The 26814-nt window shown below is 39.5% G+C and overlaps 1 protein-coding gene across 2 annotated transcripts in view; it reads right to left on the bottom strand.

The window, feature by feature from the left end:
- LOC136849338 (ubiquitin-protein ligase E3B) overlaps window positions 1-26814 on the bottom strand; it is a 961194-nt gene that overhangs the window by 580547 nt on the left and 353833 nt on the right. For both annotated transcript variants that reach the window (XM_067122700.1, XM_067122699.1), the window contains exon 9: window positions 25577-25856. In XM_067122700.1, the coding sequence (XP_066978801.1) occupies window positions 25577-25856 (280 nt within the window). The remainder of the gene's footprint in view (window positions 1-25576; window positions 25857-26814) is intronic.

Genomic DNA, 26814 nt, shown 5'->3' with positions numbered 1-26814 from the left:
TAAAAATAATGAATATAAATATAATTATTAAGCTAAACTGTCCAAGAGGAAACATCCTGGGGAGATATCTAAGCGGGAACATAACGGGAACCCGATGCGGGAACCCAAAGGAACGGATCAAAAACATTATTGTTAGAAAAGAAACCGAACAATCCCGCTTAGAAAACCACCAGGATGAGACCTATGGGGAAGTATAAGGCATGAGCCGACCAGGAAAAACCCAAACAGAACAAGCCGAGTGGGTAACCCTCGCGGACAACATGGCTGGCTGGGGGACGTCGTAGCGTCATAACAAAGCCACGAATAATTAATAATTACGGGCTAAGACAGCCAACAAATCATAAGACAACCCCACAATAAGATGGTACTTAACTTGGACATGGTAAAGCTGCTCGACGACATGATGAAGAAGTAAATTAAGCCAAAAACACAAGACAAACAAAACACCGCAGCGTCAGAATCAAGTGCTAGAAATGGAATGAGTTCAGATGGCGCTGGAGTCGCCGCGTGGCAGGCTGGGGAGCGTGGGCGCTGGTACGGCCCCTCACTCTTCTCGGGGATCTTGACATGGGGATGTCTGTCGAGTGTGGCTCTGTGGTTGTGATTCCTTCACTCACCCTTGGTTATACCGACATCTTCATCGAAGATGCTCGATCTGGGGGTAGTAACTCCAGCATTCCTGAAAGCTTTTTTCTCTGGTATATTTAGCAATATTTATACCTAGAAATTCGTGTAAGAATGGAATTTCACCGGGTGACACGGGGCCGAGCTCAGAAATAATCAGTACATGCTTAGTTAAAGAAAGAGAAAAAAATTATTGTTGCCAAATTAACTGTAGGATTGTATGTTTTGCATTACAAATGGAAAATGGAAATGTTCGTAGTAAACTTATTTCAGTGTTTTAACTTTTAAATGATATTTTCTATTTATGTGTGTGTGAGAGTGTGAGGGCTTCATTCTTTTTCTTAACTTGCACTGATTCTTCCTCCCATGTCTGGAATGTCATATTCCCTTTCTCTCTTTTGCTGAAGAAATGTTGCCAGGCTGCATATTCCCGAGATGTATACTGTACCAGTACTGCACCAGCCCCGGTTATTTTGCCATGCCCATTTAGGTTAGGTTAGGTTAGGTTAGGTTAGCTAAGTAACTATAGTAATTTGGGTGTGGGAAACATAATGAGATTATTTTCAAGAAAATTCTATGGTTAGTTTTTAAGATATGGCATCCTGCTTTTTTCAGGGAAAGGCCCCGGGCTGGTGCAATACTCGGTTACATCTCAGGAGAATGCCGCTGGGCTACGTTGATTTCTTTTCATGTCTGCATATGTCGGAGACTGCTGTCCTTGGGGTTGTTCATCTTCTAACTGGTTTCTTCTCTCTCTGTTATTCTTCGATGCACTTCACAAAAAAATCTTCACTGAGTCTCCTTTAGTCACTGTAACGTTGGTAGGGATCTCTCTCTCTCTCTCTCTGGAGTAGTGCGGTGTGGTGTTTGTATGTAGTGTGATGTATTTTCCTTCCCTCTCTCTCTTGCTGACTGGGTTCTTTGTATTTTGTTCTTCTTTGCAGAGTGGTGTATGTTCTTTATGTCTTCTGTGTTCTTCTTCACTGATTTTCTTCATTGTTCTTCATAAATGATTTACAGCCAAACCCCTCTCCTCGACCGTATCAGAACTCCACACAACTGGATTTCGACGCAAAATTTCTAGTAAATTTTTGCGTCGGAGCTTGAACAACAAACCAGAATCCGACCCAATGAATCATATGACGTTTGTGAACAAAGGTGTTTCGGTCAGCTGCCGCTAGTTGGCATTGTTGGTGGCATTCTTCCCACGTGTATTTAAAAGAATATTTAAATCCCACACAAACACTGCTGCTGTTGTTTTGAGTAGTACATGCTTGTACGGGTGTTTCATCAGCGTTTTTGGCTTTCTGCACCGTATTTTGATTAAATCATGGGTCCTAAGACAGCTGTTGCTGACAAGCAGAAGAGGAAAACAGTAAGAACCACGACTGAACTTAGGAGATTATTAAGAAGTATGAAAATGGCATTCGTGTGGCTGATTTAGCATCACAGTTTAAGCTACCTAGATCAACCATAAGCACATTTTTGAAGAATAAAGAGGCTAAAAAAGTGTTAGTGTTGCTAAGGGGGTTACGAGTTTGACTAAACAGAGGCCTCCCATAATAGATGAAATAGAAAAATTATTGTTAGTATGGATAAATGAAAAACAGATTGCTGGTGACAGTGTTTCAGAAGTTATGATTTGCACAAAGGCTGAAAGTTTGCATGCTCACCTTATGAAAAACAGAAATGGATCAAGGACTAGTACTGAGCATGAGTTTATGGCCAGCAGCGGATGGTTTGATAGATTTAAGAAAGGAAGTGGCATCCACAGTGTTGTAAGGCATGGGGAGGCAGTGAGTGCTGATAAAAAAGCTGCAGAAAAGTATGTAAAAGATTTCCAACAGTTTGTGGATGAAAATGGGTATTTATCAAATGAGATCTTCAACTGTGATGACACAGGCCTCTTTTGGAAGAAAATGCCAAAGAGGACCTATATTACTAAAGAGGAAAAGAAATTGCCTGGCCACAAACCAATGAAAGACAGGCTAACTTTGTTGTTATGTGCGAACACTAGTGGAGATTTGAAAATAAAGCCTCTGTTAGTCTACCACTTGGAAACCCCTACAGTTTATAAGAAACATAAAGTGATTAAGAGCAAATTAAATGTGACATGGAAATCCAACGCTAAAGCTTGGGTAACAAGGCAAATTTTTAGAGAGTGGATTTCTGGAGTGTGTGCCCCACTACAAAAAAATACCTTCAGGAAAAAGATTTGCCACTCAAGACACTTCTCATTTTGGATAATGTCCCTGCCCAACCCTCTGTCAAGGTAAGGGTCAAGCTGTACTAGTTGTAAAAAAAGTTTTTAATGTGTTTATGAATGACTTAGAATGTTCGTAAGATTAAGGATTTTTGTGTAGACTGCAGCTCATAACAGAAGTAAATAATATTTCTACATTTGATTTTGTTTAACCTACAGATTTACACTTTGTTTAACAGTCCTGGAGAGGAGCAGCTGTGTACATAATTTCAATTTCGGTAGAAGGAACATGCATAATGTTTTTATATGATTGTGCTAGTAATTAAGGATTCCTTGTCTTCATTTGTCTAAAAAAAATTAACATTCCCTACCTTTTGTGTACAGTACACTAGTTTTACTAATTATTTCATACCAATTGAAATGAAAAATTAGTTAATTTCAGATTTTCTTATTTATCCCTTTTGATGTTCATTTACTACTAAACATACAAGTCATTATTATATATTTTGTGTTGTCTATGTAGGGTACTTCCTCTCTCCCTCAAAACTCCATTTTTTTTTACCCCTTTAATACTGCATAGTACCGGGTACAGGAAGGTGGTAGGCTTCTTAAGATTTCGGTTTGAAGGGCGTAGAGCAAAACAAACAGTATTGGAGGGTGTTCACTACTGCCAGGTGTATGATGAAGCAAAACATTGCTGGCTATCTAGATTCATACATTTGGATAATACGTAACTGTGTCCGGTACTTATACGTACATGCACACACACAGTCTCTCTCAAATACTAGATGATAAAAATTTAGTACATATAGTACATACTGTTAATTTGGAAACAAGTGTAATCTCTCTGAAATATGGATGAGAAAGTGTTACATGGCAACCAGGGTCCCATGCTCAATTTTTTTTTAGACAGAGACAGATGTGTGCGTTTCTGTAGCGAATGCAATGTTGATGTGTGCTGTTTGGTAGTGAATGCAATGTTTATGCCTTGTTAAGCTTCTCTGTAAAGAAAGGTTAGCCTGGATTTAACTAAGAGATGCTGCTATTATTTGTCACTATTATTATTATTATATATAATTATACAAATTAAGAAGATTCTTTTGTGTCTAATATAGAAATGATTACTATAATATATTTGCCACCAGAGAAGTACGCACCCTATTTTACAAGGATATTTTATGAAAAAAAAGTTAGTACAATACCATTTATTGAAAGATGTTTTAAAGTGATTCTGTATACCATTCCAGTAGACTCTATGAAATTTACCATAAATTAATACTGAACGTAAACAATGTTTATGTAATTAATACAGCAATAGGCCACCGGACTGGCACTTTGGTTTGTTTACATCTGCTCATGCCACAAGATGCCTACTGCCGACGTAACTTAGGTAATTTTTCTTACGTTTATGATAACAGACATAATTCGGCTTATTTTTAATATTTTATTAATTTACTATAATAATCAGGCTTGTTTTTCAATGTTTTATTATTAACAACAGTTTTTGTGTCTACCTGTTACACACTGGTTGTAGGCCAGTTTTTTTTGACACTACTGTATATTTTTAAAAATGAAAAAGTGCGTCTAATACGGTATGTTATTTAACTCTGAACTTATTTAATTGTAATTTATGTGTAATGTTTTGTATAAAAAGGCAAGGTTGGGGTAATGACTGGTGGTCAAGAATGGATTAATCCATACAGTATTCAGTTATTTCTTGTGGGAAAAATTTATTCAGATTTCAACTAAATCGCATCTTGATGCTTCTTCTGAAAAGGATTAGCGTTGAGGACCGGGGCTCTACTGTACGTGCCTTCGCACTGTCTTCCTGTGTTCAAATCTTTGTCTATCAGCACATCCCACTTAAGCTATCATCACTTTACTGTCTTCTTTCTCGTATCCCAACTTCACTTGTTCATCCCATCTGAGCTGTCACCAGCTGTTATTGGCCCTCTTTCGTTCTTCTATTTAATAGGGCCAACACTAAGGTACAGTGAGCAGAGCTTTTGGTTCGGTCTTTTGCCATGTGCAGCAATGATTTGCTATCCTTGAATGTTGACCATGTTTGGGATACGGGAAGACTCCTTGTCTACATTTTCCTTTCATTTCCACTTTAAAGTTGAACTTCTACCATTCTTATTGCTGCACTTAACTGGCTCGAGACTTGAAGTTCTCAGTTGAGAGAGAGCTAATATTACTAATGCACACCTGCTGTTTTGCCTCTTTGTTTCTCTGCCTCACTGACTGTTTTTCTGCGTGTTCCGCACTATATCACGTGTCTTCTTCCAGTGTTAGCCGTGACGTCATGTTTCTGGGCATTTCCCATATTCCATGGCACCTCCTCCGCTGCTTCATTCCAACTTTTGGAGGTGCTTTCAGGAAATCCCGTTGGTCATAGGGTACTGATCCTTTGTAGAACATCTTTAGGTCACTGGCATTGATGGCATTTGATTGGCCAAAATCATCTAAGCCTACCTCTGTAGGAGGGATGTATTTCCTTGGATTTCGCCCTCAAAGGAAAGGAGGTTGGGGTTTCCCCACATTTGTGGTTTCCTGATGATTTCCCTTGAAGATCCTGCTGATTCAAAGGCACAGCCAGTTATTTGCCAGTTCTGGTCACTTTCCTACAGACCCAAAGAAATATATCTTCTCTTCAAAAACATAAGCTCTCTGTACCACACACACACACACACACACACACACACACACACACACACACACACTATATATATATTTATATAATATATATACAGTAGTGCTCGAGTTACGATAATTCGATTAACAATAATTCGCTTTTACGATGGGGTTAGCAATATTAATATCGATACGACAATATTTTGAGAATACGTATTTTTAAATTTTGCGGGCGACTGGCGCAAGCAACAACTTATAATCAGGCAGCGTACAGTGTACGATACGTTGGCCCGAGAGGCTGGAATAGGTACATTAATTCAATGAGCTGACCTCACTTGCTCTCGTTGTGTCGGAAGTTAAAATAGGTCAGTGTTCGTTTGCAATTTTTGTGCGTTTGTAAATACAGGTAGTGCACGAGTGACGATAATTTGTCTTACGATAATTCGAGTTTACGATGGAGTTAGCATTTAATACCAGTACGACAATATTTAGAAAATATTTTAAAATTTCAAGCGGGTACAGGCAACAGCGTACACTACAGTTGCCGTAGAATCAGGCAGCAAGAGAGACCAACTTCTTTTTCTCCATCTCTTTATTCTATCTTCTCGTTAAAAAAAGTAAGAGAATGATAAAAGTATTGTTAGTAACGTTATACTCTTGCGAAAATGCGTACAGGCATAAACAACCGAATGAGAGACTGTTGTTTTGCTAATAACCGAATCGGATAACAACTGTTTTGCTTGTATTTCAACCATCGTACGGTTAAACAATTATCGTAGTTACGTTAAAAATGACGTTAAGTACCGATATGTTTTTACACTACCCTTATCTGCTTTGGAGAAAAGATCGGCAAGGAAATATACTGCTACAGTAAATTTAAGCTGCAAGTTGTAGTTGAAGCTGAGAAAAGAATGTTCAAGCTGCTAATGACTATAAATTATCGTGCATAGGCAACATGGATGAAACTCGACAGCAAATAAAATTGGAAAGTATTTCAATCAAAACTACTGGGCATGAAAGAACACATATTACTGCTGTTTTTACGCCGATAAAAGATAAATACGAAAAGCTCTTAGTATGATGATGAAATCAAGAGAAAACAGCGAATGGAATCTTGATTTTTTTTTTTTACACAAAACAAATGGCCAGTCACCAACGTCATCTATTAACGAAAAAAATGACTAAATTAATTTCATAACGAGACATATTTAAGTTATATTTCGACTTAAAAACACTTCGTATAACGAAAAATATATATGTCCCTTATAAATAAAGTATCTAGAGATTCATTTACGCTAACTAAAAGCAGGAAATGCTCTCTGAACTGAGTTAAATGCGGCGAAATAAAGACTGCGTGATCGATTCCCAAACCAAAACATTTGATCGCTATGATCGGAATTTATAATGCAAAAGCAATATAAGAATATTTATGATTGGATACAGTGTAATAAAGCATAACTTTTTAAAAGATCCATGGAAAAGATGCACATTCGTTATTTCTGGGCTCGACCTGTGTCACCCAGTGAAATGGTTCCAATAGCACACATTTCTAGGTATAACTATTGCTAAATATACCAGAGAAAAAGCTATCCACAATGCCGGGGTTACTACCCCTGGATCGAGCACCATAATGGTGTCGGTATGCACAAGGGGTGAGTCGATACCACTATCACAGGTCTTCATCCTATAGATCTCTCTATTCTCAAAGCCCCAAATTTGGGTGAGCTGTACCAAGGATTGCCTCCCGCTCACCCAGTAGGTACCCCATGCGACCGCCATTTTCATCCCAATTTTAGCACAAGCTACGTGAACACGTAAACATTTTACTTTGTGATTGTGTTCTGTTTTTTGGCAGCTCATCATGTCTTCCACCGAGAGTTTCCCACCATCTAAGTTGAGTACTATTTCTGATTGGTTTGTTTAACGCAAGAGGCATTGTAATTATGAATTGTACGTAAATATTGTTTACCAGCGTAAACAGTTCTGTTACGCAGCCGAGCGTGGGCTGTATGTGTGCCTCTTTCCCGTTTTCGACCTTCAATCTCAACTTTTCTATTAAAAGAAGGAATTCTCCTAGTTTTTATCTATACTCCATTCAATTTGGAGCTTAATTGGAGAATTTACCATGTCGCTGGTGGGAGATGAGGAACCGGGTATCATGGCAGAACTAGGCTCACCCTTTTCTGATAATAGAATTTGAGTCTTTTTATCGGTCTCCTTCCTCCACCAGCGAGCTGGTACCTTCTCGATGGTGTAAATTATTTGATCATGATGATAGCTAATATGTACAAGGATGGATGACATGTCCATTCCTGGATTAATTTATGCATGTGATTCGGCGTCAGGGGAGGCCATTTTGGTACCTAGCGTTACCAATATAACCCATGTTTCCTGGACCTTCTCTGCCGCCGAGTCAATTATGTATTTATATATGTATTTATATATGTTAATCTTTAGGCTAACCCACATCACGAATGGTTAACTTGTATATTTTTGTTGTTCATATACTAGGTAGTTTTAATTCTAATATAAGGTAGTTAACTAGCCTAACCTACCGAGGCTAGGTATGACAGTGCTCTTACACGATATTCAGGCTACCTAGCTCTCCCGACCAGGCCGTCTTACGGTTTTGGGGGGGGGAGTTAGGCTAGTGAGGGAGTTCCCCCGTTCACACTTAGCCCACCTGGCCAGGCCGTTAGTTTTTTGGAAGGTGAGGTTAGGCTAGTGAGCGAGTTCCTCATTCACATTTAGCCTACCTGGCCAGGCCGTTAGGTTTTTGGAAGGTAAGGTTAGATTAGTGATAGGGGCTCCTCACTTCATATTTTGCCACCTGACCAAGCTATCTCGGTTTTGGGGAGTGTGGCTGAGTTAGGACGTAGGTCCTTCTCTCCCCACACCAGTGGCATTAATCCTGGCCTTCCTGACCAGGCCAAGATGCTTTGGTTTTTGGAGGGTAGGCTAGGATTAGTTAACTCCGTATTTTCGTGTATGTAGCCTAGTCCCCGCTTTTTTACCTTAACTATTAGAATTTGGCGACGTTGCCTGAGCGACATCCTCGTAAGAGGAAAGCCGTTCGCTTGCGTTCGGCACCCCCATAAGTAGGTTACAGTCGGCTTCCGGAGGGTGCTACCCACCTGGCTGGTCACTGTTCGCCGGGTTTCCGCCACTCAACTACCTTTCCCCTACGGGCGGTGTTTCGTTAGCTTGCTTCTAATTGCTTTTAGTAGTTAGTAGCTGGAGCGTCGAACATTGTCCCGTGGATGCATAATAACAGTTAGGATATGTTAGAATTCACTTCTCCGCCGGGCTAGTCTGATCTTTCTTTGTTTTTTGTCCACTTAACCACTCCGATGGATATGGTTCACGGTTGTTTGGCGGTTTCCATTTTATGGTTTCCGCCCTGGGCGTTTGAGAAGGGGCTATATGCGACCCCTACTTATACCCCTATTACGCCGATCCCATATTATGAGACACAATGAGATTTCAGTGACTAATCACGCGGAGTATCATAGAGTACCTGTTTATAACATATATATAGTAGTTAACCATTCAGTAGTATAATCTATGTTTTTAGACTTTTACTGCTGGACTCAGTTCCGGCGGGTTTTGCCTTATTGATTCACATTTACCATCACCCATAATCTATGTTAAGGTAAACTGTGAGTCCGGCGGGTCTTGCCTTAATGACACTCATGTACCATCATTCCACTTACAGATGGTACGTTGTCAGGAGCCAGGGTGCTTGGCCGTTCTCCAGCAGCCCTGCGGCCACGAGGTGTGCCGCTCGCACTCCAGCTGTGCAGTGCATGTTGGGGACCTGACCGTTTGGCACCCGGACGGCTGTGAAATTTGCTACGCTCTTTACGAGCTAGTGTCCGATGAGTCGGTAAGTGATAGGAGACTGCTAACCTTTAGTCCCCTTTTTGATTTTGATGGCTCATATGGATATATACAAAAATTGGGAGAATATTTTCAGTAAGTCCTACCTTCTCTTCCAGTCTAACCCAGCAATCCGTGCCTCTTCGCTGTCGACCCTGAAGACCTGGGTCGGCGGATTTGGGAGGAACGTTGCGTCTGGCAACCCCTACGTGCTGTCGGAGGAGATCTGTAATCTCCTCTATCCAGGTGCCCGGATCTCCGCCGCATTACCGAGGGAGTTGGCCGCCCCACTCATCAAGAAGATCAGGCTAGAGACGCAGCCCTCCCAGGACGACAACCTGTGCGGAGAGGTGGCGGCTATTAACATCCACCTGGAACCCATGAGCGTGGATGACCAACAGGTAGAAGGTAGGGTGGTAAGTGAGGCAGGTGAGGTTAGTTTAAATAGAACCCTATTTAGTTCACCTTCTTCTTCTTCCTCTTCCTTCCAGGGATTTCAGAAGTCAGCTAACCTTGGGGACAGATCTCAGTCTGTTATGCCCAAGGTGAAATCTTTGAAAAAGAAGAACTTACCAAAGTCCTCTAGACCTCAAAGGTCTAATCCGCCAGCTCCCTCTAGGTCGTCACTGGCTCCCAAACCGGTGACGTCCTCAAGTAAGGCTACTCCTTCTTCTAAGGGGTCGAGGTCCAGAGATTCAAAGGCTAAGCCCCCACAGCCTAGCTTTGACTCCAAGGCCTTTGTCGAACAGATGATGCAGAGGATCGACTCCAAGGTAGAAGCTAGGCTACAAGATCTTTTGACTCAGCTTGTCACAAGCTTGCAGACCTCCGGAGAGTCAGTGCTGTCATTGGCACAAAAGGTGCAGGCCAAGGAAAGCTTGCTCTCCGGATTCATTCGATCCAGAGCAGCACAACAATCACATGTTGTCCCGGATGCCTCCAAACTGCCCCCCTTTGATAAGGGAAACCCGTGGCGGCTGGCCCTGCATGCTCCCCTGCATAATAGCACACTGACCATTGAGGGTTTGGGCACTCGTCGTCTGGAAGAACTGGAGTTCTTTCCAGCCGACCTAGTGCCTCCCTATCCAGGCTTTGCCAGGTTAACTGAGGAAGCCTGGATTAGGTCTGATAAGGTCCCTAAAGAAACAGTCATTTTTCCCAGGGACCAAGCTCAATCCACCCTAATGCGCGCTCTCACCGACTGGGAGTGCAAGAACACAAAACTTACTCCCTTTAAGGGAAGTTTCACGATGTCCTCCGTAGGTGACGCCATCCCTACCCCCTGCACTACTAAGATTGCAGAGCTGACCCTCCAGGCTGGGATAGATGGCAAGCCTATGCCTCAATTCCGGGAGACAGATCCTACTTCCCTTCTCTTCCCCGGAGATTCGGAGAGTTGGTTGGGAGCTCCGGCAACTTTTACGGTGGGGAAACTAGATCCCGAGTGTGCCTCCACCCTGTTCAGCGAGCATCTTCCCAGAATTCCGGAGGCTCTGCTCAAGGCGGAGTTTGAGGCTAAGTGCAGGTTGAGTCGCTCCCTGCATTCCGTCACCATCTCAGAGGTAACGGCATTAGCTTATAATGACGAACCTCTGTTTCAGTTCCTCAGAAGTCGTTATTGGCGTCCTTCCAATCGGACCTTTATGACTTTGTGTTTGCGAGACAGAACTGCCGGAAACACATCTTCGCAGACGCCACCATCAGGCATGAGCCCAATAGACTCATGAAGAGCTCTATCTGGGGACCTAACCTCTTCCCAGAGGATGAGGTCAATAATGTTATGGCAGAGGCAACTAGAGCGAACCAGAGTCTTCGCTCTCGCTGGGGTCTTCCTTTTAAAAGGAAGTTCTCTGAGACCTTCGGACCTCAACCTAAGGAAAGGAAAAGGTTCAGGAGATTCCAGGGCTTTAAGAAACCTCAGGCTCAAACAGTGCTTCAGGCGGTACTGGTCTCACAGATTGGCCAGCCTTCTACATCCAAGTCACAACCTCAGCAGCAGTTCGTACTGATGCAGCCGGCTCAGCAAGCCTCTGCTCCGCCAGCCTTCATGACGTCCCCAGCTTTCAACGCCTCGTTTGAAAGCCAAGGGGAGTTTCGGGGCTACAATAGGCATGCAAGGGGAAGCAGGGCTAGAGCCGCTACAGAGGTAGAGCAGCATCCAGACCTCTCTCACGTGGAAGAGGAGGCCGTGGAAGCAGAGGAAGTAAGGCCTCTTCCAATCAATGAGACCCCACAGGTAGGCGGGAGATAATATCTCTTCAGGGACCATTGGACCTTCAGCCCATGGGCCCACAGCATAATCTCCAAAGGTCTGGGATGGAGCTGGAGCAGAGGGCCTCCTCCGCCAGTCAGGTTCCATCAACATCCATCCAAAGACTTACTGGACTTTGCAAAAGAACTTCTGCAAAAGAAGGCAATAAAGAAAGTCAGACGCTTGAAATTTCAAGGCCGTCTGTTCAGTGTCCCGAAGAAAGACTCAGACAAGCAAAGAGTAATTCTGGACCTGTCTCGTCTCAACTTATACATTCAATGCGACAAGTTTCAGATGCTTACAATCTCTCGCAGGTGCGGACCCTACTTTCCCGTGGGGCCGTCACCACCTCTATAGATCTTTCAGACGCTTATTATCACGTCCCGATTGCGAGAAACTTCTCTCCTTACCTAGGGTTCAGACTAGGAAAACAAGCATACTCGTTCAGAGTCATGCCATTCGGGCTCAACATAGCGCCCAGAATCTTTACCAAACTGGCAGAGACAGTAGTCCAAGAGCTACGGGCCCAAGGGATTATGCTGGCCGCATATCTGGACGATTGGATAATTTGGGCATCCAACATCAAGGAATGTCGAAAAGTAACTTTCACAGTAATCAACTTCTTGGAATACTTGGGTTTCCAAATAAACAGGAAGAAATCCCGTCTAGTTCTGGTGGCTTAATTTCAGTGGTTGGGAATCCAGTGGGACCTAAACACACACAAACTGTCACTTCCGCCAGCCAAAAGGAAGGAAATAGCCAAAGCTACCAGGCAGTTCCTCAAAAACAAAAGAGCCTCTCGTCGTACCCAGGAAAGAGTTCTAGGCTCTCTTCAGTTCGCTTCAGTAACAGACTTGCTACTAAAAGCCAAACTGAAGGATATAAACAGGGTATGGCGGAAACGAGCCAACAGCAGAAACAGGGACAAGCTGTCTCTGATTCCGCAGATATTGAGGAAGAGGCTTCGACCATGGTCGACAGTCAAGAGTTTGGCAAGGTCAGTGCCTCTTCAATTTCCCCCCCCCATCGCTAGTGATCCATACAGATGCTTCCCTAAGCGGATGGGGAGGATACTCCCAACACAAGAAAGTTCAGGGAACATGGTCGACAGTATTCCGCCAGTTCCATATCAATATTCTAGAGGCAATGGCAGTATTTCTAACATTAAAGAGACTGCGTCCAGCCAGACAGATTCACATCAGACTGGTGCTGGACAGTGCAGTAGTGGTGCATTGCCTAAACAGAGGGGGCTCCAAATCGAGCCATATCAATCAAGTAATGATTGCAATTTTCTCTCTGGCAAGGAAACATCTTTGGCACCTGTCAGCTACCCACCTGGCAGGTGTTCAGAATGTCATTGCAGATTCACTGTCCAGGACAACCCCACTGGAGTCGGAATGGTCCTTGTACAGGACGTCGTTCGAGTGGATTTGTCTTCAGGTACCAGGTCTCCAGGTAGACCTGTTTGCCACAGAGAGCAACCACAAGCTTCCGTGTTACGTTGCTCCCAATCTAGAACCTCTAGCTCATTCCACAGATGCGATGTCAATCGACTGGAACAGATGGCAAAAGATATATCTGTTTCCACCAATAAGCCTGTTGATGAAAGTTTTACACAAACTCAGATCATTCAAAGGTCAAGTAGCACTTGTGGCACCCAACTGGCCGAAGAGCAGTTGGTTTCCTTTACTGCTAGAGTTGAAGCTCCAGCACAAACAGATCCCCAATCCAAGATTGACACAAGTAGTACAAACTCGGACTGTGTCAGCTTCCTCAAGAATTCTGAATGCCCTAGCTTTATGGACTTCATGAAGTTTGCAGCTCAGAAAGACACTAACATTGACCCTCTTAATACACTGTTCATAGAATCATATGAGAGGGAATCTACTCTCAGACAGTATGACTCAGCAGTTAAAAAGTTAGCTTTATTTCTGAAGGAATCTGAAGCTCATGAAATGACCACGAACCTAGCGATCTCTTTCTTCAGATCATTATTTGAGAAAGGATTGGCCACTAGTACTATTATTACAACAAAATCTGCTTTAAGAAAAATATTTTTACATGGCTTTAACATTAACCTTACAGACTCATATTTTTCGTCAATTCCTAAAGCATGCGCTCGTCTTAGACCAGCAACCCATCCTCACGCGGTTTCCTGGTTCTTAAATGACGTACTTAAATTGGCATCAGACAATGATAATGAATTATGTACATACTCAAGTCTGTTAAGGAAAACGTTATTCCTAGTAAGTCTAGCCTCAGGAGCTAGAATTTCTGAACTGTCTGCTCTTTCTAGAGAGCCGAATCATGTTGATTTCCTCCCGTCAGGTGAAGTTCTGTTGTCTCCGGACCTCAGTTTTCTAGCAAAGAATGAGGATCCACAAAATAGATAGTCTCCTTGGAAGATTATTCCCCTTCCACAAGATCTGTCTTTATGTCCAGTCAATACTTTAAAAGCTTATTTAAATAGAATTTCTAAGAGAACTTCAAGCCCTCTTTTTGTTAGGGAAAATGGAGGTACCATTTCCTTAAAGGCCATCAGACAACAAATTCCTTACTTTATTAAACAGGCAAACCCGGATTCAGTACCTCGGGTACATGATATTCGAGCGGTGGCCACCTCAGCTAACTATTTCTATAACATGAATTTTGATGACCTTAAAAAGTATACGGGCTGGAAATCACCAACAGTATTTAAACGCCACTATCTTAAGTCCCTAGAGGCTCTTAAATATTCCACAGTAGCTGCAAGAAGTATTGTTCCTCCTGGTCCAGCTCAAGACTAGTTTATGTAACTTTTTGTCCTTTTGGTTTGTAATCCTCGTTTACCTATTGGTATATTCTCTAGCCTACCTGCCTCGCTTGCTTGCCCTGCTTCTAGCCTTTAGGTCAGGTCTGCTTCACAGCCTGACTCCTACCCGCCATTGAATGTGTGGATATCCTGTTTTCAATCATAACTTGTTAGCCTTAAGTGTCTTGGTATTGGTTATTTTATAATTTTAGACTGTGTGCCTTATAGTTTTGATTATGTTGTTGATCTTATAATTAGGGAGTATTAAAACACAGTAATTTTTCTCTTAGTTTTATTTAGCTCCATTAAGGTAATCTTTGGGGCGTACCACCAAGCTCTTGTATGGCTGATTCTCTGTTACTATTTCACTGGGTGACACAGGTCGAGCCCAGAAAAGGGATTTTGACAAAGGAAAAATCTATTTCTGGGGGAAGACCTGTGTCACCTAGTGACCCATCCCTGCACTTCCTTTCCCACCCGGGTGGTATACCAAGCTTGGTGGGTGCTAATATTGGGATGAAAATGGCGGTCACGTGGGGTACCTAGTGGGTGAGCGGGAGGCAATTCTTGGTACGGCTCACCCAAATTTGGGGCTTTGAGAATAGAGAGATCTATAGGATGAAGACCTGTGATAGTGGTGTCCACTCACCCCTAATGCATACCGACAACATTATGGTGCTCGATCCAGGGGTAGTAACCCCGGCATTGTGGATAGCTTTTTCTCTGGTATATTTAGCAATAGTTATACCTAGAAATGTGTGCTATTGGAACCATTTCACTGGGTGACACAGGTCTTCCCCCAGAAATAGGTTTTTCCTTTGTCAAAATCCCTTTTTGATGTTTGTATAATACGGTGTTATGTGAAAATAGAATACAGTATAATGTAGGCTTGGCTACCGTATATGATATACGAAAGTGCAGGCTAGGCCTTGTTTGTTATTCTATTTCTCTTTATACTAACTTATGTCAATCTGCATTGAACCTGCAGAATTAGCTGACACTAATAATTATTATACCATATATGTATAAAGTATACTGTGTAGTGAAGGCTAGGCTACCATATATGTATAGATGGTACTGATTACCCTAGTGTAGGCTAGGCCATATTCGAGTTACAATTTTTTCAACAAACAATGGGTTTTTTGGAACCTAACCCCATCATAAGTAGGGGAATACCTGTATATACATATACAGGTTGACCATCACTAATCCAGCATCATTGGGACCTGGAGGGTGCCGGATTAGCCATTTATTAGGCTAGAATACACGAAACCCAGTAGCTAAGCACCTCATCTTAGAATTAAAATATCCCATAAATCAGTACAAGTTGGTTAATAAAGAAAAGACAATTATCAAATACAGGTAGTGCTCGAGTTATGATAATTCAACTTACGATATTTCAAGTTTACGATGGGGTTAGCAATTAATACCGGTACGAAAATATTTAGGAAATATTTTTAGATTTCGCGCAGGCGCAGGCAGCAGGTACAATCAGGCAGCAAGAGAGACCAACTTACAATAGGATGAGCTTTAGACCGTCATTCGATGGGCCGGAGTTCAATTCCCGCCGCCGGCTGATGAAGAGTTAGAGGAATTTATTACTGGTGATAGAAATTCATTTCTCGCTATAATGTGGTTCGGATTACACAATAAGCTGTAGGTCCCGTTGCTAAGTAACCAGTTGGTTCTTAGCCACGTAAAATAAGTCTAATCCTTCGGGCCAGCCCTAGGAGAGCTGTTAATCAGCTCAGTGGTCTGGTAAAACTAAGGTATACTTAACTTTTTTTTCCTCCATCTCTTTATTCCATCTGCTAGGTAAAAAATAAAAGAGAATGATAAAAGTATTGTTAGTAACGTTATACTCTTGCGTAAATGCGTACAGCCATAAACAACTAAACGGGAAACTGTTGTTTTGCTAATGATCGTATTGGATAACAACTGTTTTACTTGTATTTCAATCATCGTACGGTAATACACAATTACTGTAGTTATGTTACAAATGACATTAAGCACTATACAATGGGACCGATATATTTTTTTACGCTATACCCTTATTCGCTTTGGAGAAAAGATTGGCAGGGAAATATACTGCTACAGTAACTTTAAGCTGTAAGCTGCAGCTGAAGCTGAGAGAACAATGTTCAAGCTGCTAATGACTATAAATTATCGTGCATCGGCAACATGGATGAAACTCGACCGTAAATAAAACTGGAGAGAATGTATTTTAATCAAAACTACTGGGCATGAAAGAAAACAAATTGCTACTGTTTTCATGCCGATAAAAGATAAATACGTAAAGCTCGTATTATGATGAAATCAAGAGAAAACAACGAACGGAATCTTGATTTTTTTTTACACAAAACAAACATGCTCCCAAAACAACCAGCCGCGATTCACACGAATGTCATATATTAACGAAAAAAAAAATTAATTTCAGCTAATGTATTAATTTCACTTAACGAGATGAAAATTTAAATAAATAAAGTTATTCATTTACGAACTAAAAAAACACTTTTGAACTTAGTTAATGAAAATATCTGTGTCCCAAATAAATAAAGTATCCATATTCATTTAAAAGCTAACTAGAAGCAAATAAAGCGCAGTATAATGTAGAACTTAGTTAAATGAGTTAGCGCAGCGAAATAAACACTCTAACCGAAATTTGTGCTGGATTACTAATTGTTCCGGACTACTGATTGCCGGATTAGTGATGGTCAACCTGTATGTGTATATATATATGTATATATATTCCCAAAACAAAACATTGATCGCAATTTATAATACAAAGCAATATGAGAATATACGCAAACAATGTAGTTTCAGCATAACTTTTTTTAAAAGATCCATGAAAAGATGCACATTTGTTATGTTGAAATGTTTGTATAATACTGTTAATATGTTTAGAATAAAGATTCAAACCGACTCAGTATAATGTTTTGGGAACAGGCTAAGGCTAGATCAGTTTGTTGAAAAGCACCACACTGCGCCAAAATTTAAAACTCGGACTTCAGTTTTTGCAAAACACCTTGTAGTAGTTCCCGGTGATTGTTTTTGTCCTTCAAGGAAATCAATCAAAATCACTCCTTTGGAGTCCCAAAACACTGTTGCATAACCTTTGCAGATTTTTTTTGTTTGTTTGAACTTCACTGGTGCAAACTTGAAACCATTGTTTGATTGAATTTTACTTTCTGGGTCATTTGATGGAAATTTCTCTAGTAACAATCCGGTCAAAAACTTTTCATTTGTGCTGCAAGATTACTAATTGTTTTTCATTTAAAATTGAAAATGCAGAACCATGGGAGATCCGAGCTATCATATCGATAGTAATCTGATTGCACGATTTCTTTCATTTTTTGATGATGGTCAACCTCTCTTGTATCCTCCGACCATCCTAAATCGCTTTATAATCATAAACAACTATTTATAGAAAAATATAAACTTGTTGCATATATATGTTAGCTATATGGGTTCAAGAAGTTACTTTTCTGAACCAGATGTTATATATATATATATATATCATAATTGTTTACCAAGTAAATATATATATATATATATATATATATATATATATATATATATATATATATATATATATACATACATACATATAGTAGAACCTCGGTCCTCGGTCTTGACGCTAATTGCTCCAGAAGAAGTGTCGAGATTCAATTTTGTCGAATTCTGAGTTAATTTCTCCCATAAGAAATAACTGAAAATGGATTAATCCATTCCTGACCACCAGTCATTACCCCAACCTTGCCTTTTATACAAAACTTTACACAAATTACAATTAAATAAGTTCAGAGTTGAATAACTTACCATATCAGAAACACTTTTTGCATTTTTAAATGCATACTGTATCAAAAAAAGTTGGCCTATGACCAATCGGCCGCTTTACCGATGATAGACCGACGCCATAGGCTAGGCTAGGTAGCCTATAGGCATTACCAGAATGTACTGCAACGGGTACACATGAAAACTGTTGTTAATAATGATAACACTGAAAAACAAGCCAGCAGCAGCAGCAGCAGCAGCAGCAGCATGTGTGGGCTTTAAATGCTTTTAAATAAGCACGGGAAGAACGCCACCAACAACGCCAACTAGCGGCAGCTGCCCGAAACTCTTTTTTCCACAAACATCATATGATTCATCGGGTTGGATTCCGGTTTGTTGTTTGAGCTCTGATGCAAAATTTACTCAACATTTCGTGTTGAAATCCGATTATGTCGAGTTCTAGTACAGTCGAGGGCCGGGTTCTACTGTATGTATATTTATATATATATATATATATATATATATATATATATATATATATATATATATATATATATATATATATATATATATATATATATATATATATATATATATATATATATATATATATATATATATATATATATATATATATATATATATATATATATATATATATATATACATACAAAAAAAATGGCTGTATGTATGTATGTGTGTGTATGTTCCACATACACTCTAAAATGCATTGAGCAATTTCAACCAAACTTGGTAAACATTATGACTTACTATCTCAAAAAGAACTGTGGGGGTAAGACATCACTAGCACCAAAGGGCACTAAAGGGGGTGTGGGAGGAAGGGCTTTCCTGAAACGGGGATGGTTCTGCCACTGAAACTGGGATGGTTATGCCCGTAGACTTAGTAATTTTACGAATTTATCATACCTAATTTTGGTATACATATGACTTATTATCTGGAAAAGAATACTGTGGGGATAAGACATAAATGGCACCAAAGGGGGTGAGGATTGGGATCATGTGCTCAATTATCTATAGAGCAGGTTTTACTATTCATTCAGAGTTTTCTAATGATTTTGTCTAGCTTTCTTTTTTTAGACTTCCACACTTTTGCTGTTGACAACTTCTGGTGGCAGTTTATTCCATGTGTCACGTATCTTGTATGTGACGAAGTTCCCACAATGAGGTGTTGTATCTCTTCAGTACTAGTTTCCATCCATTATTTCTTGTCTGCTTTTCATTTAATATGAAGAGGTTACTTAGTTAGTTATAAATGATTTGTTTAACCAGACCTCTGAACTCTGTCTACTTTTGTTATGCCTTTCAGTATTTTGAATGTTTCTATGTTGTTGTCCTTTATAAAAAAGTTTCTAAGCCATACATGTTCAGGCTCTCTAGTCGTCTTTGGTAATCTATTTGCCTGGTGGATGGAATTAACTTTGTGGCTCTTGCTTGTACCCCTTTTAATCTATTTATGTCCTTTCTTAGTGTTGGTGACCAAAACTGTACTGCATATTCAAGACGAGGTCTAACCATGGATGTGTAGATTTGCAGTACCGTTTCCTTGTTTCTGTATTTGAACTGCCTCTTTATGTATCTCACCAGTTTTTGTGCTTTCTTTTCAGCTTTTATACACTGTTTTGTGGATTTTAAGTCCTTGGTAACAATAACTCCAAGGTCCTTTTCTTGTTCTACACTATTTATGTCATTCCCAAGCAGCAAACAGTTGGCATGAGGGTTGTTTGCTTCTGTTTGTAACACTTTACACTTATCCAAGTTAAAAGGCATTTGCAATCTTTTTGACCACTCTCCTATTTTCCTTAGATCATTTCTTAAACTTTCCACTGTACCTGGGTCTGCTACATTTACACCTAGTTTGGTGTCACCTGCAAATTTGGCTATCCTGCTAGTTAAGCCTAAATCAATGTCATTAATGTAAATCAAAAACAAGAGTGGGCCAAGGACAGAACCCCTGATGAACTCGGCTTGTCACATCAGCCAATTCTGATTCTTCACGTTTATTACGACTCTGTTTTCTATTAGTTAGCAAGTCTTTAATCCAGTCTGCTATTCCTCCTACAATTCCTAAAGTTCTAACTTTTATCATTAGTTTCTTGTGCGGAACTTTGTCAAAGGCCTTTCGGAAATCTAAGTAGAGTATATCTATTGCTCTACTACTGTCGTAAATACCAAGCATTTTATGAAAAAACTCCACTCCTCTACTATTGTTGTATATACCAAGCATGTTATGAAAAAACTCCAAGAGGTTTAATAGGCAGGATCTGTTTTGTCTGAAACTGTGTTGACTGTTTAACAACAGGTTGTTTCTATCAATGTGATCCACAATTTGATCTGCAATTATGGACTCAAAAATCTTACAAGGGACTGACGTCACAAAGGTTGGTCAATAATTTCCTGGCTCTTCTCTTGGACCTTTTTTGTAAACTGGGGGTACATTACCTAGTTTCCATGCTTTTGGTGCCTTTTGTTTTTCTGCAGTTTTTCTGTAGTTTATATAGGTGAGGAACTATTTCCTCTTTTAACTCTAATTTCTCATGGATGAATCCCATCCCAGCCAGGAGGTTTGAACTTGTTAAGTTTTTCTATTTTGTCTTTAACATCTGTAAATATTAATTTGTCAAGTGGTTCTGCCCCTTCATATTTAATAGCTGGTTCAGGGATTGAGGCGGCGTCGGTGACCCTGGTAGTTGTGACGCCAGAACAACTCTCAATTAATCAATCAATCAGGGATTGAGGTAGTGTCATCAATTGTGGAAACACTAGAAAAAAACTTATTCATATATGCAATTAACCCTTAAACGCCTACTGGACGTACCATACGTCGACTAAAATTGTCTGTTGGGTGTCAAGTGGACGTACCACCGCGTCGACTAAAAATGCTTTTTTAAAATATTCATGGAAAAAATAATTATAGGCCTAGTTTGTGAAAGGTTTTAAATCACGCGCCTTGAGGGATGCTGGGAGTTCATGGATCAAGCTGTTGTTTTGTTTATAAGCATCACCCAGACGCGCATGGGCGAATTTCCTCCTTCCCATACCAGAAAGCATCAACGCCGCAACGTCCGAGAGCGATTTTTTGACGCATCTGTGTTTTGCAGAATTTTGGCGAGTGTTTGCGTATTTGTGAGGCAACAGGACGTTTGCAGAGATGTCCCAACGTCGTCAGGACCGTGAAAGGTGCATATTGCCTGTCGGTAGTGAGCGTGTGAGACGAGTTTTAGACTGGGATGCTGGAGAGGGACCAAAATTTCCCAAGATGACCCAGCACCTCAACGCCGTGTTGTGCGGCCACGTGTGACCGAAGGGGACCAAGGACCACATCCCGTGCCTTTTACGACCCCTAGGAAGCATCAGGGTGTCCTGAGGGGCATCTGTAAATTTTTGAAAAAAACTTTTTCCTTCACTGAAAATCCTGGCATTTCTTGAGTCACCTTGTCGTAATTTTTTTGCCATTTTATATTATTCGTTACATAAAGTGTTATACATCAAAATGTGCGCAATTTCATGTAGAATACAACAAAAAATAAATAATTCTTTTAGCTTTTAAGAGTTTTGAAATATTTTCATTTAAATCACGATAACTAAAAAAATTTTAACATTCAGTCAATTTTGACTCGACCGAAATGCTCGAAAAACACAATCGTAAGCCAAAATTCTTACATTCTAGTAACAATCAATCATTTACCTTTATTCTGCAACAAACGGAAAGTCTCCAGCACAATATTTCGATTTATGGTGAATTTTTGAAAAAACTTTTTGCTTCAATCGCAAAAATCCTAGCATTTCTTGAGTCACATTGTCGTAATTTTTTCACCATTTTATATTATTCATAAAGTTATATAAAGTGTGCGCAATTTCATGTAGAATACAACAAAAATAAATCATGCTTTTAGCTTTTACCATTTTTGAAATATTTTCATATAAATAACGATAAATAGAAAAAATCAACCTTCAGTCAACTTTAACTCGATCAAAATGCTCAAAAACGCAATCGTAAGCCAAAATTCTTACATTCGAGTAACAATCAATCCTTTACCTTCATTTTGCAACAAACGGAAAGTCTCTGGCACAATATTTCGATTTATGGTGAATTTTTTAAAAAAACTTTTTCCTTCCATCAGCACGCAAACTCTGCTAAAAATCCTAGCATTTCTTGAGTCACCTTGTCATAATTTTTTCGCCATTTTATATTATTCGTTACATAGGGTGTTATACATCAAAATGTGCGCAATTTCATGTAGAATACAACAAAAAATAAATCATGCTTTTAGCTTTTACCATTTTTGAAACATTTTCATATAAATAACGGTAAATAGAAAAATCAACCTTCGGTCAACTTCAACTCAATCGAAATGGTCAAAAAATGCAATTGTAAGCTAAAAAACTTACAGTCTAGTAATATTCAATCAATTTCCTTCATTTTGAAATAATTGGAAAGTCTCTAACACAATATTTCGATTTATGGTGAATTTTTGAAAAAAAACTTTTTTACGTCCGCTACAAGTTACAAATTCATGCATCATTTTGTGATAATATTTTCTCTGTGTTGCTTTAATCGTTTTACAATCTGTTATATACCAAAATCATCGCAATTTAGTGTACAATACAGCTAAAAAAAATTAACTCATTAGCTTTAACCGTTTTGCTTACAGCGCAATTTGTATACAATTATATACGAGTTTTTTTTCGCTGTCATATATTCCAATATTTATATATGATAATGATTTTTTTCATTTCTGATGGTTGCATACTAAACTTCAGGCAATGAGAAAAAAGGAGCCAAAATGAACTCTTAATCTTGAAAACTAAGCATGCTGTGATTTTTTGAAAAAACTTTTTTCCGCTTCAAGCGCTAGCCCCCGAACGCCCGCATACGGGAGACGTTTTTGTAGATAGGGCTTTGGCGTTTAAGGGTTAAGTTCCTTGGCTTTGTTTCTGCATGTTAGTGTGTCCCCATTCCTCCCACTTCCCTCTCCCTCAAAAACTGGTTCAAGCAGGGTGGTCCCTAAACAATCGGCCCCCTCTTCCCGGGACCTCGCATCCCACTCCCCTCTCTTCTCCCCCCTCCCACAATAACCGGTTTAAGCAGTGTGGTCCCTAAACACTCCCCCTCTCCCCAGGACCTCAACTCCCTCATGGAAAAATGATAATCCCCCTCCCCCTTCCTCCTCCTTTCCCATCCCTCTTCCTTTCCTCCCCTCCCCCCCACTTTCCTCATCCCTTTTCCACGTTTAAATGTTTATAGATTTGTAAGGACATCATTCCTTGGGACCTCAACTCCCTCATGGAAAAACAATAATCCCCCTCCCCCTTTCCTCCTCTGCTCCCCTCCTCCTTCCCATCTCTCTTCCCTCCCCCCTTATATCACTGGAAGGTATGGATATGGATATGGATATGGAATGGGTATAGGTACGGGTATGTAAGGATAGGGGTATGGGTATGGGTGTAGGTATGTTTATGGTACAGATATGGGTATGGGTATGGAATGGATATGGGTTTGGGTATAGGCATAGGTACGGGTATGGTACAGATATGGGTATGGGTATGGTAATGGTATGGGTATGATACAGATATGGGTATGGGTATGGTATGGATATGGGTATGGGTATGGTACAGATATGGGTATGGTATGGGTATGGGAATGGGTATGATACAGTTATGGGTTTAGGTACGGCTATGCTATGGATACAGATTTAGGTATGGGTATGGGTATGATACAGATATGGGTATGGATATGGGTATGGTATGGATATGGGAACTACCCAATGAGAGAGAGAGAGAGAGAGAGAGAGAGAGAGAGAGAGAGAGAGAGAGAGAGAGAGAGAGAGAGAGAGAGAAATGAAATGAAATATCAACAGTGATAAAATAATCTCTTGTTTACTGTTGTGTGTGTGATAATCATATTTAAGAGTCAACTAAACTTGAAATGAAATACCATACAGTAAATCAAGCACAACAAAAGAGAAAAATAACCTATGTGATGCTGCACTAAGAAGCACACACACAAAAGTTCACGCTACAGGCAGTCCCCGGTTTATGACGTGTCCGAGGTTATGGCGCTTTTCAAATATATTCATCAGAAATTATTTCCTGGTTTACAATGCATGTTCCGGGGTTACGACGTGTCATACGCCGATCCGACAGAAGAAATATGGCTCCAAAACGGCAAAATAATCAAAATTTGGAAGTTTTTTGATGAAAAACTCAATAAAAACGCAGTTTACATCGTTTTCAATAAACCTAAAGCATTAAAAGTAAGGTTTTCTTCGGATTTTTTACGATTTTCGACGATCTTTCGGTTTACGACGCGGCGGAAAAACAGAACCCCCATCGTAAACCAGGGACCGCCTGTATTAGTGTTCTTAAAATTAATTTGCTTTGGACAGTCATCATCGACAAATGCTGTATGTGCTCAAGCTGTAAACACAGTGTTTTACATAAACACAGTTTACATGATAGTCTTTATTTACCAAAGAAATTTCATTTTTGGTAGATTGTTTTCATATACAATTACTAAACTTATGGCTTATGTAACAATTTATAATCATCTCTTATAATTAACAACCACTTGCCAAAGAACTGACATGAACATCGAGTATCATGTAAACAAACAAATGAGGAAACAGCTGTTTTGCAATTTTACTTTAACATAAGGTATGTTAGTTTTCCTTTGTATACCCTTTCTACAATTATGTGCAACAATAAAAATAATACCTCCAGTAATATACTGTATTTGTTTCTTTTAGCCACTAAAAAATGATTCCCCTAATTCTTACACCAGCACGTGATAATACAGTATAAATGGATTCAACAAGTAAAATATTAGTTTCATAACCATTATATACCTTTTTCTCAAATACACCTGCAGAAGCCCTATTTGACTTATGCAAAGGGATAATGTCAGTGTAACACCTAACCTAAGTCAACAGCTCACACATACACATTTCGTATCTTGTGTACATGAATACAATATGGTAACAACTGATAGGAAAGTTTCTGTATAAAAATACATGAATGGTCATAAAAGCATGGTAGGCTGTATCATTTATGGGATGGAGAAGAAGAAGGATTTACATTTATTTCCAAAGTGTATTTATGCAATATAAATTACTTTGTTACAAATATGAGGATAAAGGTAGATAATTGCCTTTTGCATCAAATTTTCAGTCTAAAGAGTGATGGTTGTTGTTTATGAGCATACTGAGTGTTTACAGCTATGTGGTAATGACAAGGTTAGGTGATTAAGGGTATGAAGTTGCCCATAACACCCCTAGGGCCCTTGGCTCAATTAATCCAGATAGTTGAAGGATTACTTTTTGAGTTGATTTTTTCACAGTTAATACACTTAACACAAAGGAAGCAGTGCATACCAAAATTGCCTTAATATTATGTATCTCACCTGTAAGTATGTCCATACGCAGCGGTGATAGTGTAGTGATAGCTGTATGATACATAGAGCACACCATGGCAACAGTAGAGACTTCTGGGGAACCTAATTTTCTTGTACTTCCACGAACACCACTAACTTTAACAGATCCAACATTGCTACTGGTACTCAATTTTCGTTCTAAAGCTTTCCTTATTATGCTAGATGACGAAATTGATCCCAAACTGCTGGCAGCAGAAACACTTGAAGATGTATTGGAGACTGAATTGGATGACTCAGATAACGAAACATCCTATAAATAAAGGAGCAAATTTTATGCAATCAAAAAAAATACAGATAAAACAAACTGAGATCTCAAGTTTGTTTCTTATCAAATGGTTCTGAACAAAGATTTCTAATAAAAGGTTCAAATATCCATTTTCTATATAAACATTGATATAGAAAAATGTATATTTCGGTCTCATAAAAGTGATAAATATACATATTCTATTATTCATCTGAAAAATTATAAAAACTTTACAGTACTAATTTTGAAAAACTTTATGAGAATGTTTTGGGCATACTTCTCTATACAGCGCAATAAAAACTGATTATACATGAATGAACTCTTTAACTAAAAATACCATAAATACACTCAAATAACTACAGATAATTTCATGGAATGATGTATACAGACATCTCTGCTTTGACACCATAATGAAATTATAACAGTACTGTACTTATAAATAAAGTAATTCTTTTCAAAATGTTCATATTGGTAACCACTCAGCAAAATGAATTAGCAATCAGGAATACTTTAAAACTGTAACATAAAATAGATGACCTTAACTTTAAGCAGAGTCACTGTAACTAAAATTAGCACAACAATGTAAAATTTAGGAGGAAGTCACTTTGCCAGGCACTATTAACAGAGAAACACAGATCCCCTCTAACAGTAGAGCAGATGCGTGTAATTTTTTGGTATGGAATTTAGTATGAATGCTGTATCTAGGGCACTTCTTATGAAAAAAATTTCTAACCATGAAAAATTCAAGATGGTAGTCACTGTAACCCATAAAAAACTACTTTTTTATATTTACTCAATCCATATGTTTATATTTAGTTATTATATTAATGCATAAGCTGATTTAATGTCTCAACATAATTCAGTGTTCTCTGACCACTATAAGGCAGTCAAAATATGTCCCAAAGACCCCTGCTGTTAAGTTAAAAATCGTGATTAAAACAGGTTTGATAGAATTTTAAGAGGT

The sequence above is a fragment of the Macrobrachium rosenbergii genome, chromosome 20 (assembly GCF_040412425.1).
Source record: "Macrobrachium rosenbergii isolate ZJJX-2024 chromosome 20, ASM4041242v1, whole genome shotgun sequence".
NCBI classification, from domain to species: domain Eukaryota; kingdom Metazoa; phylum Arthropoda; class Malacostraca; order Decapoda; family Palaemonidae; genus Macrobrachium; species Macrobrachium rosenbergii.
This window is presented reverse-complemented; position numbering and strand designations above follow the sequence as displayed.